We start from the raw sequence: 16,562 nt of genomic DNA, 5'->3' as shown, positions 1-16,562 counted from the left end.
AATGACAGTGGCTGAACTAACTGGGGTGTATGGCCTCCTTGAAGAATTGAATTGTCATGTACCTACTCGTGTTACCTTATATTGGGATAATCAAGCAGCTATACATATAGCTTCTAATCCTATATTTCATGAGAGAACTAAGCATATAGAAGTTGATTGTCATTTTGTGAAAAGACAAAATCAAAAGTGATTTGGTTCAACCATGATTTATTCCTACATCTTCTTAGCTAGCAGATGTTCTGAGTTTGGGGACTGCTCAACACAAGCTGCTGGTCTCCAAGCTTGGTATGTTCAATGCTTTCCACATACCAGGTTGAGGGTATGTGTTAATTACAGCTGAGTCATCACTAGTTCTATGGAGATTAGTCGAGTCAGCATAGTTAGATAGCATTTATAACAGAATCAGTTAGTCGGTTTTATTGTGTAACAAGTAGATGACATTCTATATAAAGGATCATGTGTAATTTATTGTACTTAATTCAGTTAGATCAATGAATCAATGAAAATTCTCTGCTCTATTCTCTTATCTTTAGTAGTTCTCTATTCTCTCATCTTCTTCCGTAGTTAGTATAGTGAAGTTAGTTGATGATTTTGACAGTTCCAAAGTTCAGCCTTGGCCTTGAAATTTTGGAGTTGATAGCATGATTGGGGACAATTTGAATTTGGTTTAGGACAAAATGAAAATTAGTATGAGAAAACTGATGATAAAAAATATATTATGTGATCTTATATAGAGGCGAAATTAAAATACAAAGTTTATGATTTTGGATTTAAAGTTTATGACTTTGGATTTTAATACGGGCACATATTCAGTGAATTTTCAATAAATAACAAGATTTAAACTTAAATTACTGAATTTTACGAAACTCGTACTTCTCATACTAACTGCGTTCCTTACATTTACTGTTCTTTTTCCTCCTCGAAATAACAGCAAAATATTCTTGAAACTTGCTCTCTATGCCTTTATATAAACATTATACAACATATTGATGATGGACCTTTATCTTGTAGGGAAAAGTGCAATGGTTTTCGCTCCAAATAAGCATTTTTTAATAAAAATTAAAAATAGGGGTAGAAAAATGGAAACTTGGGAGAGAATTAACGGAAAACCAAATCATTATTAATAAGATGAAAATTTAAATAATCAATCAATTGAGTTATAAAAATCGTTCGATGAGCTTGGAACTTTACAAGCATCGGAAAAAAGAATACTCTTAAAAGTGAAATTCAAGAATAAAGTCGGTAATAGGCGTAGTGTCACAAACTTAGACTTCAACTAAGACCTCCGTGCGGCACTTGACAACTTACTCACGAATCTTTCACGTTCTTGCAAGCTCAAGTAAGCCTTTAAGACTGGATCGCTAAGGGAACGTTAGATTATAAGAAAGACAAGAGAGCTTTTATGAAGAAGGTTTTATATTACTTAGAAGAATTCTTGATTTCTTGATGTTTTATTACAAATGAATGCCCCCTTTAATTATACTACTCCTAAGGGGCTTAAGTGTAAATAAAATTACTATACAAGTCTTTTTATATTTACAAAGAAGTCGCTACAATATTCCAAAAGAATCTAGAGTCTTCCACTAACCTTTTCAAAATTCTAGGTTCTTCTTCTTTCTTCATGATCAAGTGGCGGATCATAATAGTAGGCTCCTCCATTAAAAAGGGATGGACCACAAAAAAGGGACTTATTTTTTATTTTATTTAGAATTACTAAGTGATTTCATTGGAATAAAATATAATCATCTAAACTAACTGTACTGCTGCAAAAGATCATCAATCATCGCAATGCTTTTCTTTTATTTGAAAACAAATAAATTAAAAGATATAAGTAGCAAATACTAACGGGTCGTTTGGTTAATTACAAGGATAAGGGATATATAATAATTTTGATATAAGATGTGAGATTATTTTATTTCACTTTTTATCGAATTTTTAATGCACATATGAAAAGTTTTGAAATTATTTATAACATAATTGTGGTATTATTTTTATACCACACTTTATGTTGCATAACGTAACAATTCCGAAATTAATAATATTAGGATAAAATGACAAATATTTCCTTCTCCAAAGCTAATCTCCCTTTAAAAGCCAATATTAAAAAGGAAATAAACGCATCCAAGTTTCCCTAGATAAAACCAAACACACAGTTTATATTATATCCAGGTATCTTATTTTTACTTCAATATGTTTAGGCGTGAGATTATCTCATTTAAAAATTCAAATTGTTAGAAAGAACATACTTTTATTTACATAATTATATTTCTCAACACGCTCTCTCACATGCGAGCCTAATTCTCTTTTTCATGGGCAAAATATGAGAAACTTTTTTTTGAAGAATGGGTGGCGGTGAGATTCAGAGTGAATATATTTGATTGGATTATTTTCAGTGTTTTTAAGCTAAAATAATTTTTAAATATATTTATAGTGTTTGAATAGGATAAAAAGGTGATTTTAAGCCACCCTTTGGGTTGGCCCAGTGGTTTGGCTTGAGACTTTCATGTTGAGGTCTCAAGTTTGCCTAGTGGTTACCTCTCTTGTGTTATTTGTGAGCTATTACATAGAAGCGAGAATTTTGCCCTGTGCGCACCCAAAAAATAATCACAGGACATTGTTTGTTGTTCTGATACCATGTTGAATGGATCCTGGGAGTCCGACCTGACTCTGATATAATTTCACTATAACTAGTTCACAACCAAACGATCCCTTAATAACTTATCATAAATGTTAAAAGATGATGAGTTGAATAATGCACAAGACTTAAATCATTTGTCACCAATGGTTAGCATCATGAAGAATCATTGCTTTCATTCATCTTTTGCTATCATACTCAGCCAGTTCCTAATTTTAAATTACTTATGGGGGAATAAAGATCTTCAAGATTTCTTATTAATGTACTCACTTAAATAGAGTTATATAAACAACACTATTCTTAATCTAACTTAGAATTTGCATATTAGGGTTTACAATCTTCTTATGAGAGTCTGCGGTCACCTAATTAAACAAACATGACTATTCTAAAGCATATCAAGTAGCTTATGAGAAGCTCGACCGACCCCCCCTCCTCCCCCACAACCCTAAATAAATAGAAATTAACGACATATAATGATATAGCTAAACAATAAAATATGATAAAAATTCTAACAGCTATGCGTAGCTAATTTCATTTTTTTCAGTGGCAACCAAAAGCAAACATGAGTTTTTAGAAGCCAATAATGATGATCGGTAAAACTATATGTACTAATTAATGGGCAAAGTTACTAACTTATAACTTTATGATGACTTTAAACTCGATTATCGTACAAAACTAAATTCTGAATGAATGAAAAAGTGAGACCTCATTCTTCCCAAATGACTGACCAGTGACCACATTATTGGATCGAATTTTATATATTTTTAGCATTGTTTCGTTTCTTCTTAAAGATACAGTACTTCAATTCCATTTATTTTATATTACGATGTTTAAAAAAAATAATAGTGAAAACTTGTTATTTCAAATATACCGTGATATTTCAATAAGATATAAAAAAAAAAAACTTTTTTTACACATGATGTTTACACCAAACCACATTAATTGATTTATTATATTTAAATAGAAAGAGAGGTAAAAAGTGCATTGATTTAACTATGTTAACTGAGTGATAACACTGTTTAAAACAAGCATAATAATATATATTTATTGAGTTGATGTAAATAAAATTTGGTGGGGTATATATATTCTCATGAGCATGTCATTAAGTGTAAATAAAAGTCTCGAATCCCGCTTAATTCAGATTTGTGCAGCATAGGGTCCATTCGTAAAAAGCGCTCTTTATATCAATGAATTTTCATATTCTAAACTCGAAATTCAAATATCTGATTAAGTGAAGAGTAACTCCAGCTGCTCCATCACATTCTTTGATATAAAGAAAGTAATAGTAAAACACCATATTCTTTGATGATAAAGAAAGTAACAGTAAAATACTTAGAACCTAGGAGAAAATGATCAAATAAGATGTAACTAGTTGACTAAAAGATGGATATATACACTTAGAATTGCTCCCTATTAAGTCACGTTATCATGATATACTAGGAATATTGGGGTTCTCCTTTCTGCCCAACAATAACGGTGGGAACACATCTTCATGACTCAACTTCTTCTTCATGACTTGTTTATATCTATCCACACAAATCTTCTGCCAACCATACATGTTCTCACTAATAAAATACACTTGAGTCCACTTCCCACTTTGGGAACTTTATGTCATGCATTATATTTGACACAACTTTAGGCTATCTCTTTCCGTGGCCCCCATTCTTTTTCTAAGTCGCATCAACATAAAAAATACATAGCTTTTCAGAATAGCAAAAAGAATGAAATTTTTATCTGCCAAAATGAATAGAAAAAAGAATGAAATTTTTATCTGCCAAAATGATACGGCTGTGGTAAAATACACTAACTTAACAAAATAAGGAGGAGAGAGTTAAAAAAAAGAAATCAAAACAGAAGAGAGGAAGTTTTATATCTATCTATCTATCTTCATTTACATTGTAAAACAAGCCAATTTATAGAGAAAAAAAGGGGGAAAACGTAGGGGGACAATGGAGGGTGGAAAGAAAAGGGAAAAACAAGTGAAAGAAAAGTTAGTGGAACATCCACTTCTTTCTAATATTCCCCCTTGAATGTCCACGTGTAATGTGCCTCATTAAAAAAAACTTTACAAGAAACAATATACATAGTTATTCTGAACATCTATGGATATTGTGCCTCGTTAAAACCTTACTAGAAAAAATCCAGTGGGAAAAAGCCTAGTGAAGGAAAAAGAGTACACACATCTGGTAATACGCCTTGAGTGCTGCCTTATATAAAACCTTGTTAGAAAAATTCAGTGGGACAAAACCTAGACTAAGGAAAAAAGAGTACAGCGCATATTATACTCCCCCTGATAAAGACATCATTTAATATCTCGAAAATGATGCATTTCAATCTTGTATCTCAATTTCTCAAAGATTGAAGTTGGCAAGGCCTTGGTGAACATATCTGCTAAATTATCACTTGAACGAACTTGTTGGACATCTATTTCACCTTTCTTTTGAAAAAATCATGGGTAATTTTTTTTTGGTGAAATGTGTTTTGTTCTGTCTCCTTTGATGTATCCTCTCTTTAATTGAGCTATACATGCAAGGTTGTCTTCATACAATATTGTTGGAATGTCTCTTTTCAATGAAAGACCACATGTTTCTTGAATGTGTTGAGTTATTGATCTTAACCAAACACATTCTCGACTTGCTTCATAGATGGCTATTATCTCTGCATGATTTGAGAAAGTGGCAAATATAATTCGCTTTGTTGAACAACATGATATAGCTGTACCACCACACGTAAATAAATAGCTTGTCTGCAATGGACCTTTATGGGGATCAGATAAATATCCCGCATCTGCGTAACCAATTAATTATGACGTGGATTCATTTGAGTAAAACAATTCCATATATGTGGTCCCTCAAAGGTATCTGAGAAAGCTATATCTAGTCTAGAATTATTGGCAAGATACATTAATGCACCAATTGCACTAAGGTATGGTATTTAAGCACCAACAAGTTATTCATCATTTTCATGAGATCGGAATGGATCTTTATTAATATCAAGAGATTTCACAACCATTGAGGTACTCAATGGATGTGCTTTATCCATATAAAACCTCTTTAAAATATTTTCAGTAGATGTTGACTGATGTAAAAATATTCCATTTGTAAAATGTTCAATTTGTAGAACAAGACAAAATTTTGTCTTTCCAAGATCTTTTATTTCAAACTTCTTTTTCAGATATTTTACTGCCTTTGAAAGTTTTTCCAGAGTTTCAATAATATTGAAATCATCAACATATACTGCTATTATGACAAATTCAGATGTAGACTTTTTCATAAAGATGCAAGGGCAAATTGGATCATTTTTATATCCTTCTTTTAGCAAATATTCACTAAGACGATTATACCATATGCGCCCTGATTGTTTTAACCCGTATAAGGATTTTTGAATCTTTATTGAGCAAGTTTCTCGAGAATCCTTGTATACTTCAGGCACTTTGAACTCTTCAAGAATTTTCATAACAATGTCGTGGTCCAATGAGTCATATAAATAGGCAGTGACCACATCCATTAGGTGCATTTCAAGATTTTTATGAACTGCCAAATTCATTAGATACCTAAATGTAATTGCATCCACCACAGGAGAATATATTTTCATATAGTCAATGTCAGGCCTTTGCGAAAAACCTTGGGCTAAAAGTCATGTTTTATATCTTACGACTTCACCTTTTTCATTTTGTTTACGCACGAAACCCATTTGTACCCTACTGGCTTGACATCTTCAGGTGTTCGGGTTATTAATCCAAAAAATTCATGTTTTTCGAAGTGAAGTTAACTCTGCTTGAATTGCATCCTTCTATTTTGGCCAATTATTTCTCTATCTACATTCATCGACAGATTTTGGTTCAAGATTCTTATCTTGTTGCATTATTTCAAAGGCAACATTATTAGCAAAAATATTATCAACCACAATATCATTTCGGCTCCACCATTTTTCTGTCGAGACATAACTTATTGAGATTTCTTCATTTTCATTATTTTCAGGTACTTGAATCTCCTTCGTGGTATCACCATTTGTTGTGTCTCTAGGCTATTCTTGAGCAATTACCTCTAAATTATGATTATCTTGATAATTTATTCCTTTCCTTTTTTGAGAATTTTTATCTTTGTAACCAATTGGTCTTCCACGTTTTAAGCATGGCCTAAACTCATTTGTCTAAACAAGTTGTCCTACCGAGATATCAACTCGAACTTGAGCATTAGCAGTTGGAATATGCGATTTAGTAATCTGTGGAAGGTTAGTAAATGCATCTGGTAGTTGATTTGCAATATTCTGCAAATAAATCATCTTTTGAACTTCTTGCTCACATTGTTTTATTCTAGCATCTAAATGAGATAGTGATAATGAATTCCAATCTATCTCATTTTTTAATTGCTTATGTTCTCCCCCTAATGTTGGGTATACTGATTCATCAAAATGACAATCAACGAATCTTACTGTAAATAAATCTCCAGTCATAGGTTTCAAATATTTTATAATAGAAGGAGATTAATACCCAACATATATTCTCAATCTTCTTTGGAGACACATCTTTGTGTGATACGATAGAGCAATTGAGACATATACGGCACACCCAAATATTCTAATATGGGATATATTTGGGTCCCTTTCAAAAGCCAACTGTAACGGGGAAAATTCATGAAAATTTATTGGTCTTAAGCGCACAAGTGCTGCTGCATGCAAAATAGCATGCCCTCATACTGAAATAGGAAGTTTTGTCCTCATTAGCAATGGTCTAGCTATCAATTTGAGGTGTTTAATTAATGATTCTGCTAGACCATTTTGAGTATGAACATGAGCGACTGGATGCTCACTTTTTATTCCAACCGACATACAATAATCATTAAAGGATTGAGATGTAAATTCACCGGCATTATCAAGACGAATTGTCTTGATTGCATAATCTGGAAATTGTGCTCTTAACCTTATAATTTGAGCTAACAATCTTGGAAAAGCCATATTGCAAGTTGAAAATAAGCACACATGTGACCATCTTGTAGATGCATCTATCAAGACCATATAATATTTAAATGGTACACATGAAGGGTGAATTGGCCCACATATATCACCCTGTATATATTCCAGAAACGCAGGGAATTCTATCCCAACCTTAGTTGCTAATGGTTTAATAATCAGTTTTCCTTGGGAAGAAGCAACACAAGAGAATTTCTTAGATTGAAGATTTTTTTGATTCTTCAAAGTGTGTCCATGTGAATTCTCAATAATTCTGCGCATCATATTATAACCGAGATGGCCCAACCGGACATGTCAAATAATAAAATCATTAGAATCACCAAACCTTTTGTTTATTATGGCATGTAATTCAACAGTACCAATATTTGTATGATACAATTCAGAAGAAAGTGTAGGTAATTTTTTGTGTATAATTTTTTCTCCGTATTTATTGTAGTAATATAAAGGTATTCAATATTTTTTTCATTCACAGTCTCAATATGATAACCATTTTGGCGAATAACCTTGAAACTTAACAAGTTTTTTTGAGACTTACTACAATACAATGCATTATCAATTACCAATATAGTTCCTCCAGGTAGTAATAAGGCTGCTCTTCCAAGCCTTCAATCAATTTTGTACTATCGGATATTGTATTGACATAGGCCTTTTTCATAATCAAATGACAGAAATATTTCTTTTCTTTTAATATCGTATGAGTTGTGGCACTATCCAAAAGGCACATATCTCCATTACTCATTTTGAATCTAATTGAAGACTGAGAAATTTATTTATCTTCATAAAATTAAAATATATTATAAGAGTTAAAATAAGTAACAATATTTCTAGAAAAAACATAATTCCTTCTTTTTTGTTTTTAATTTTAAATATATAAACATAAAAACATGATAATCAAAAGTACATTAAAAAATGACAACATATTGTAAATCATACAATGAAATTAAACATCAATTATAATCCTTAAAAAAGTCTTCAACCTCCAAATGAGTAATATCATTGATGTCATTAAAATTTTTATCCTTCAAAGCCAGATTTGCTTCAATATTATCATTATGCGAAGGTCTTGCCTCAACATTATTTTCAAACGCCAAGTGTGACTATCCGAGGATTAGAAGAAGAGGCACCACCTCCATTTGCCTTTCTTTTGAAGAAATTTTGATAAAGCCTTACAAAATGCTCAGGCGTCCGACATTCATTTTTCAAGTGGTCTTTCATACCACAACGATGACAGTTACTTCTTGAAGGGCCACTTTGGAACTCATATTGTTTTCCCTTTTATGTTGACCATCACCACGACGATTATTATATCATCTTCTGTCATTTCCACGTCCACACACATTATTGTGGCCTTGATTTTTATTTTGTCTTCTTTCAGACTCGCCACGTGCTTCTACCACATTTGCTTCTGGTAACGGAGCAGTTCCAGTGGGACGAGCTTCATGATTTTTCATTAAAAAAACATTGTGTTGCTCATCCACTAGAAGGCATGAAATCAATTCAGAGTATTTTTGAAAACCTTTTTCACGGTATTGCTGCTCTAATATCACATTAGAGGCTTGGAAAGTAGTTAGTATCTTTTCTAACATGTCCTCATCATTTAGAGTTTTCCCACATAATTTTAATTGGGAAGTTATTCTAAATATAACATAATTATATTCAATTACAGTTTTAAAATCTTGAAACCATAAGTGCATCCACTCATAACGAGCCTTTGGCAATACCGTTGCCCTGAGGTGGTCATACCTCCCTTTTAAACCTTTCCACAATTCAAATGGATCTTTCACTGTCAAGTATTCAACCTTCCGGCTTTCATTTAGATGATGACAAAGAAAAATCATAGCCTTCGCTTTATCCTGACGTGATGCTTCATTTCCTTCGATTATAGCATCACCAAGACCCTTAGCGGTAAGGTGGATTTCAGCACCAAGTAACCATGATAAATAATTTTTGCCAGAAATATCAACTGCCATAAACTCCAAGTTTGACATGATGAAAATTAATTTAAAAATAACAAAGACAACTAAAATTAAATTTCTTCAGTAGATATACCTGATATAAGAGTTAAATTTTCTGGAAAAAAATTAAAGTTTCGTGCTGATAACGTATTATAAAATACACTAAATTAACAAAATAAGAAGGAGAGAATTAAAAGAAAAGAAAGCAAAACAGAAGAGAGGAAGTTTTATATCTATCTATCTTCATTTACATTGTAAAACAAGCCAATTTATAAAAAAGAAAAAAGAGAAAAACATAGGGGGACAATGGAGGTGGAAAAAAAAGGAAAAAATAAGTGAAAGAAAAGTTAGTGGAACATCCACTTCTTCCTAATAACAACTCTTTTGTTATGTGAAAAAAGATAAGTTTGTAAGTATTACCAAGAAGGATTTAACTTATATATATATATTATCAATATAAAGAATTGTACGCAGCACGCTACAACAAATTTTAAATTGTTCTAGTAGATTAATTATCTAATTTATCAAGTTGTTTGATCTCTCACTAATTAATATAAGCGGTTACTTTCAGTTATCTTTTAGACGACCTTACAATAAAATAGGTGTTGTTGAGGAAATTTCACAAATAGCTATTATAAGTATTTTAATTATGCTCCTTAGCAATAGTTTGTCTAATTACGCTCTATAGCTATAGTTTCGTTTTATATGTGTATTTCCGTTTGTATAATAAGGTGGCAATATACAAACATGAAAAGTATATACAAATTCTGTATTTATATATTTAGAATTTTTTCAAAACTTATGCAAATCAAATGTATCAACATGATAATTATATACAAGCTAGGACAAGCATATACAAATTCTAAATTTATACAATTAGGAAAATTCTGAATTTATACAATTAGAAATCAAATTATACAAATTCTAAATTTATACAATTGGGAGCCGAATTATACAAATTTTGAATGTGGGCCACGTAATTATGATTATAAGTTAGTGGCGAACGGTAATTTAATTAAACTGTAATTATATTAATTAATTAACTAGTATATATTTAATTATTCACGTAATTTATTGTTGCAAGTACCTTAGCAACGATGACTATAGACACTTCGAGAACTTCTTTTATTAGACTTGTAAATTTAAATATAGTATAACTAGTACTAGTCCTGCTCTCATATCCCATCCCCCGCCCCCACACCCCTCACCCCACAACCCCCCCCCCCAAAAAAAAAAAAAAACTCTCAATCAATTTGTTAGAAGTAAATATAGTTCAATTATGACTAAAGTGTCACTATGAAGTCCTCATCCTTTTCCCACTTATCATTGCAATAACTAGGCAAAGAGGGCCAAGGACTAAGATGCGTCGTTGCTCATCCATTGCATTTCTCCTCTCGATCAATTTGACATGCCTTTTCATACATCACATTATTGCTCTTATTTTCTTGTAGGTGTCCAACTGGCCATCCTTCTTTCTTTCTCTATTTTATTTTGTGTCTTAATTTGATTGATTACGGAAAAAAATATCAATATGATTATGGAATTTTGTAGTCATAGAAAACAAATAAGATGTACATGACATATCAAATACTTTTGAATCTTATAGTATTAAAAAGATTATTAGTACTAACTACTAAATTAGAATCAGATTAAAAAAAGAAGAAGCAATGCACATGAATAGAATTGTTCTTTAAGCAAAGGGACTTTGGAATATGCATATTTTTGGTTGAGTGAATTTGTGGCCAAATAGCTCTATGGCATGATCCTTGCCTAAGCTGGCTGGCGTGGTCTCACAAGTTGATGGTATGATTGGATCATGAAACAAAGCTCGTGGGCATCTAAACTTTTCCTTTCTTTATTATCCCTTTGAACGTAACTTTTCTTTTTTTCTTCTTCAATTATATTTTGGTCTTTCATTCTTTATAATAATAAGAATTAGTTGTTAGGCAAGGGGTTGGAGAAAAAGTAGACTAGCTAAGAAAGAAAGGAAGGTCACACTTGTGACCCCATTTGACAGTGAGAGAGAGCAAAAAGGTGGATAATTAGAAAAATGCACCATCAAACAGATTGTAAAAGGGAGAAGCACATCAACAAAAAGTAATACTCCCTCTTTCCCAATTTAATGAAGGATACATTTCTATATTTCAGAAAAATTTAATTTAAAATTAATTATTTTATATTTAATAAAATGATTTTTAATCAAATAAAATTTATCTCTTATTTTAAATTATAATTTTTTATATTTTATGTTAAATTAAATTATATCACATAAATTAAACTAAGGGAGTAAATGAAAGCGCTTTTGCCTCCCCTCCTTGTTCTCTTTTAAAAACTCATTCTTCAAAGCACAAGATTCAGAAAGAAAAAAAAGGTCCCCGAGGATCATCATTCCTACACCTCTTCAAACCCCAAAGATCTCAAAATAGTTTAAACATCATTCAAGAAGAAGAAGACAGAAACAAAAGAAAAAACACAATGAAAGGTACTAGAAGAGGGAAAGGACCTCCTTCAGAAGATCTTTTAGTCTGTTTTCCATCTAGAGCCCATTTAACTCTTATGCCAAAACCAATATGTAGCCCAGCAAGACATTCAGATTCCAGTAAACGCCACCACAATCATGATCTCAAGAAAATTAGCACCAGAATTGGTGGGGTTCCAGCTCAATCTAGTCCGCTACTTTGGGCTAAATCCAAGAATTCAGAGATAATCTCAGAGCCCACTTCACCAAAAGTCACTTGTGCAGGTATTGTACACATGTATAGTTTTAGGAGTTAGATTTCTATGTTGGTTACTCAAACTAATAATTATTATCTCGAAAAGTCACTTTCTGCTTGACAATTAAAATCAAGTAGAAATGTTATTTTCCGAGAAAATAACTAGTATAAATTAATGCATAGTTTTAGGATATGTTGCTTGGACCTTTCAAAATTGCACTAGCTGCATGTTGATCTGACAACATTTTTGAAGAGTTTGTAAAAGATTGTTTTTAGTACAAATTCTATGTTTTGAACAAAAAAGATTGAATTTATACTGTGTCTGTATATGCAGGGCAGATCAAGGTAAGGCCAAAGGAGGGCAGCTCATGCAAGAATTGGCAATCAGTGATGGAAGAAATAGAGAAGTTACACAACAGAAAGGCTCAAAAGAAGAAAGGTCCTAATTGGATGGAAGCAATTGGAATCAAGAAAGATGTAATGCAATTCTTAACATGTCTTCGTAACATAAGGTTTGAATTTCGATGCTTTGGTTCATTTCCAACAACAGCTCATGACATCACTTCTGATGACGAGGAGGAGGAAGACGACGAGGATGAATTAGAAGAAGGAGGAATGAAGAATGATCATGACAATGATGATGATGAAGAAGAAGAAGCTTCAAGAACTGTATTCTCCAAATGGTTCATGGTTTTGCAAGATGAAAACCAGAAAACAAAGCGCGATAATAATAATGATGATGATGTTCCTAATTGTGTGCCACCACCTAATGCACTTTTACTCATGCGTTGTCGTTCTGCTCCCCCAAAAAGCTGGCTTCAAGAAACACATAAACAACAAGAAGTAGAAGAAGAGGAGGAGGAGGAGGACAATGAAGAAGAAAAGAAAGAGAAATCAACAATGGAAGGAATTGAAAACAATAAGAAAAACGAAAACTTAATTTTAATGAGATATGGGAATGATTTCCACAAATTTTCTGCAGATATAGCAAAGGAGACATGGGTTGTGGGTGGTAATAGAGATCAATTAGCTAAATGTCGAAGCTGGAAAAGATAATTAACGCGTCAGTTAAGAAATTGCAGCCTTCCAAATAACATCAAGTTACAAATGTTAGTACTTGTGAACCAACTCCTAAAGCGAAACAGGCATAAGAAAAAGGAAAGAGCAATAGATCGGACCAGCTTACAAGATCAACTTCAAGCTTATTGTTTTTTTACTTACATAATTTTCTTCCGATAGCTTTATGTATATTTTTTCTGGTGTTTGGATTTCTTAATTATTTTTGAGTTTGTGTTGGTTTTCTGAACTCTAAAGAATCGAGCTTTTGGTATTTGATTCTCGGGAGTGCAGAACCGTTGTGTATACTCTAGCTAAAGAAAATTTCTTTCAATTTTCCAGTTTTTTTGTGTGTGTTTGTATGTATTTTAGTGAAGGACTATAAAATTATTTTCTTGTGATAAGTGTTCCCTTAATATACGAGTCTATTCCGTTTTAACTATCGTTTTGGCGAAAATTTCAAAATAATTATCATTTTAGGAAATCTAACACTAAAGTTAAGGGTTATTTCCAGCTACACCCTTAACATTGAAAAAATGTGTACAATATTTAAGAGTAAAAATTAGTCGAACATAACTTAGCAAATTATAAATATATATATTTTTTTTAATAAGTGTGAAAAATCTAAAGCGGCAGTTAAAATGAGATGCGGAAGTACTTTAATTTTAAATTTGAAAATTTTAAGTAGTTTTGGAAAAGAGGGATTATTTTAAAGTGTCAAATGCATTTCCCGTGATTTCATTTTTCTTTCACTAACAAATGCTAAAGTTGAATTAAACAACATTTACCTTTTTAAAAAAAATAAATGAAAAAATCGAATAAATTTGATTCAAATGTCAACTTTTGGCATGTGAAAAGGGCACAAATTTGAACCATAGCTACGATTGTTTTTATCAACTTTGAAAAAATGAATTATGAGACCCCCTGTGGCTGCCATAAATAGAGAGAAGGGAATGAATTTTATCCTATAACTATTCGAAATGATATATATATATATATATATATATATATATAGTCCAATTATCAGCTAATTATTGAGAATCTTCATTCAGTCATAAACTAATCAAGAGAATGATCATCCGGTAATTAACTAATCATGTTTATGTCTACTCAAATCTTCTCCAGTCACTTGGGTAATCTTGAGCTTGTTGTTGTTTGGCTTGAAAAATATTGGGAAGCTCAAATTTTAAAATTTGACTTGCCGCAAACACGAATCATAATCAAAAGAATTAAAACATTTAGATGAACTAATATCTAAGTTTTGGGACGATTTAAAAGAGATTTGAGTTGGATGTCCATTGAAATCCTCCATTGTAGAGAATCGATGCTCAAATTTGAAATTCGACTTACTACAAATGTAAATCGTTTTCGAGTGAATGGTATATCAAAAGAAACGAAAATCAAGAGGAGCTCATATCTAAAATTTAGGATTGATTAAAGGAGATTCGAGTTGGTCGAAATTGGAAGAAAAAAATCAATTCATGAGAATGATGAATTGCTGCAATGTATAAATATTATATATAGTGTATATGGATGTATATGCATCTTTGATACATAGTTATACATCATATATATACGTTATACACTATTTATACAACATTGACATGACGTTATAAGGCTAAGACACTCTCTTTCAATAAAGTAATAACCAAAGCCAAAATTCAAGAAATGTCATATATTTAAGAAGAGTAGAATGTAAGGTTTGTATATTATAAGACAATATTACAGTGCGCTAATGATATGATTTATTATATATACATCTTTCAGTGCGCTAGCCAAATCTTGACCGGCTTGGTCGTCGTTAAGGGATAAATCAATGTTGCCTTAGTTGTTGTTAGCCATCACTGTAATAAGTTCATCTTGAAAAACAATCAAAGCAAGTTAGGAATAAAGATCAAAAGGTTAAAGCAATATCACAATTATCCTAATCTCAGTGTGAGCGCTAAACTATTTATCTTTCAAAATAGAACAATTAAATTTATACACGTAATTTAAGAATATATAGATTGAATTTATCAGGTAATGAAATTTGAGTAAACTAATCTTCTTCTTATTTATATTTTTTAATTCTATCTCTTTTACTGTAACTATACACGAAGTTTTAGTGGGCATCTGACAATGAAAATTAAATATTACTTATTTATTTTATTTGAAATTTATAAAGTTTGAGTTGGAGTTGTGTTTGATCATACTTTTTGTAAAGAATATTTAAAATTTAAATGTATTTTTTTCTAAATATGGTTTATATCCCAATTTCTAAAAAAAATAGCAAATCACCTAATTTGACAATTTACTTAAAATATACAATCAAATGTGCTCGAAAAATATCTCAAAATAAATAATCGGATAATGTCATACATAAGATCCGATATACGAGCTACATATAATTGCAAATATGTTTTACCTTATTTAGAATTTTAAAATTGGAATTGAAAATGGAGTTGTGTTTGGTTATAGTTTTTGCAAATAATATTTGAATGTACTTTTCCTAAAACATAGAAAAAATGATTTAAATATGAAATATAATTTTAGTGGGGTCATTTATATATATGGGACCCGTTTGACCATGATAATTCTTCTCCTTTTTCCAATTGTTTTCACTTTATTTGAAAAATTAACGTTTGGTCTTATATTTCAAATGAAATTTGAAAAATACCCAAAATCTTATTTCACTTTTATCACTTTTACTATATTTTTCTTTTTCAATTTTTATCCTAAATTTATTGTTTTTATAAAAATTATTTTAATGTTCAAATCATATTTGATGTTTTTTTAGGAAAAGTATATTTAAACAATCAAAAATTATTGCAAAAGTTATAACCAAACACAACTCCATCTTCAACTCTAACTTTAAAATTTTTAATTAAAATAAAAGAATGTTTAAAATAGTATGTAGTAGTTGGTATATGGGATCTAATATGTGGTATTATGTAACTATTATTTTAGAGCGGTTTTGATTGTATTTTCTAGTAAATTAGTCAAGTTGGGTGATTTTTCTAATTTTTAAAAATTGGGGTGGAGTGGAGTGGAGGATGGCGGTAATAAATTATATTTTGAATAAGTATGTTCAAATTTTAAATATTCTCTACAAAATGTATGGCAAAAAACAACTCCACCTCCAACTATAAAATATTCAAATAAAGTGATCAATATTGTTTGGTTTTCATTTAAATCAATTGCTGATTACAGAAGGCAATGAGCAGCAACTGCTGAGCAATATGTATAGAGACT

General features: G+C 31.2%; 1 protein-coding gene across 1 annotated transcript; it reads left to right on the top strand.

Annotated features, from left to right (window-relative positions):
* Positions 1 to 11,855: 11,855 nt before the first annotated feature.
* LOC129902651 (uncharacterized) lies at positions 11,856 to 13,737 on the top strand. Its single transcript, XM_055977999.1, has 2 exons — positions 11,856 to 12,304; positions 12,610 to 13,737. Exons 1-2 carry the CDS (start codon positions 12,037 to 12,039, stop codon positions 13,329 to 13,331), a joined length of 990 nt encoding a protein of 329 aa, XP_055833974.1. The 5' UTR covers positions 11,856 to 12,036; the 3' UTR covers positions 13,332 to 13,737.
* The last annotated feature ends 2,825 nt before the right edge of the window (positions 13,738 to 16,562 follow it).

The sequence above is a fragment of the Solanum dulcamara genome, chromosome 9 (assembly GCF_947179165.1).
Source record: "Solanum dulcamara chromosome 9, daSolDulc1.2, whole genome shotgun sequence".
NCBI lineage: Eukaryota > Viridiplantae > Streptophyta > Magnoliopsida > Solanales > Solanaceae > Solanum > Solanum dulcamara.
The sequence above is the reverse complement of the archived record's forward strand: the minus strand, read 5'-3'. Positions and strand labels throughout refer to the sequence as shown.

Coding starts and splice junctions, on each gene's coding strand:
- LOC129902651 (XM_055977999.1), top strand. CDS start 12,037: ATGAAAGGTACTAGAAGAGGGAAAGGACCTCCTTCAGAAGATCTTTTA. Junction 12,305..12,609: donor ACCAAAAGTCACTTGTGCAG/GTATTGTACACA, acceptor CTGTATATGCAG/GGCAGATCAAGGTAAGGCCA.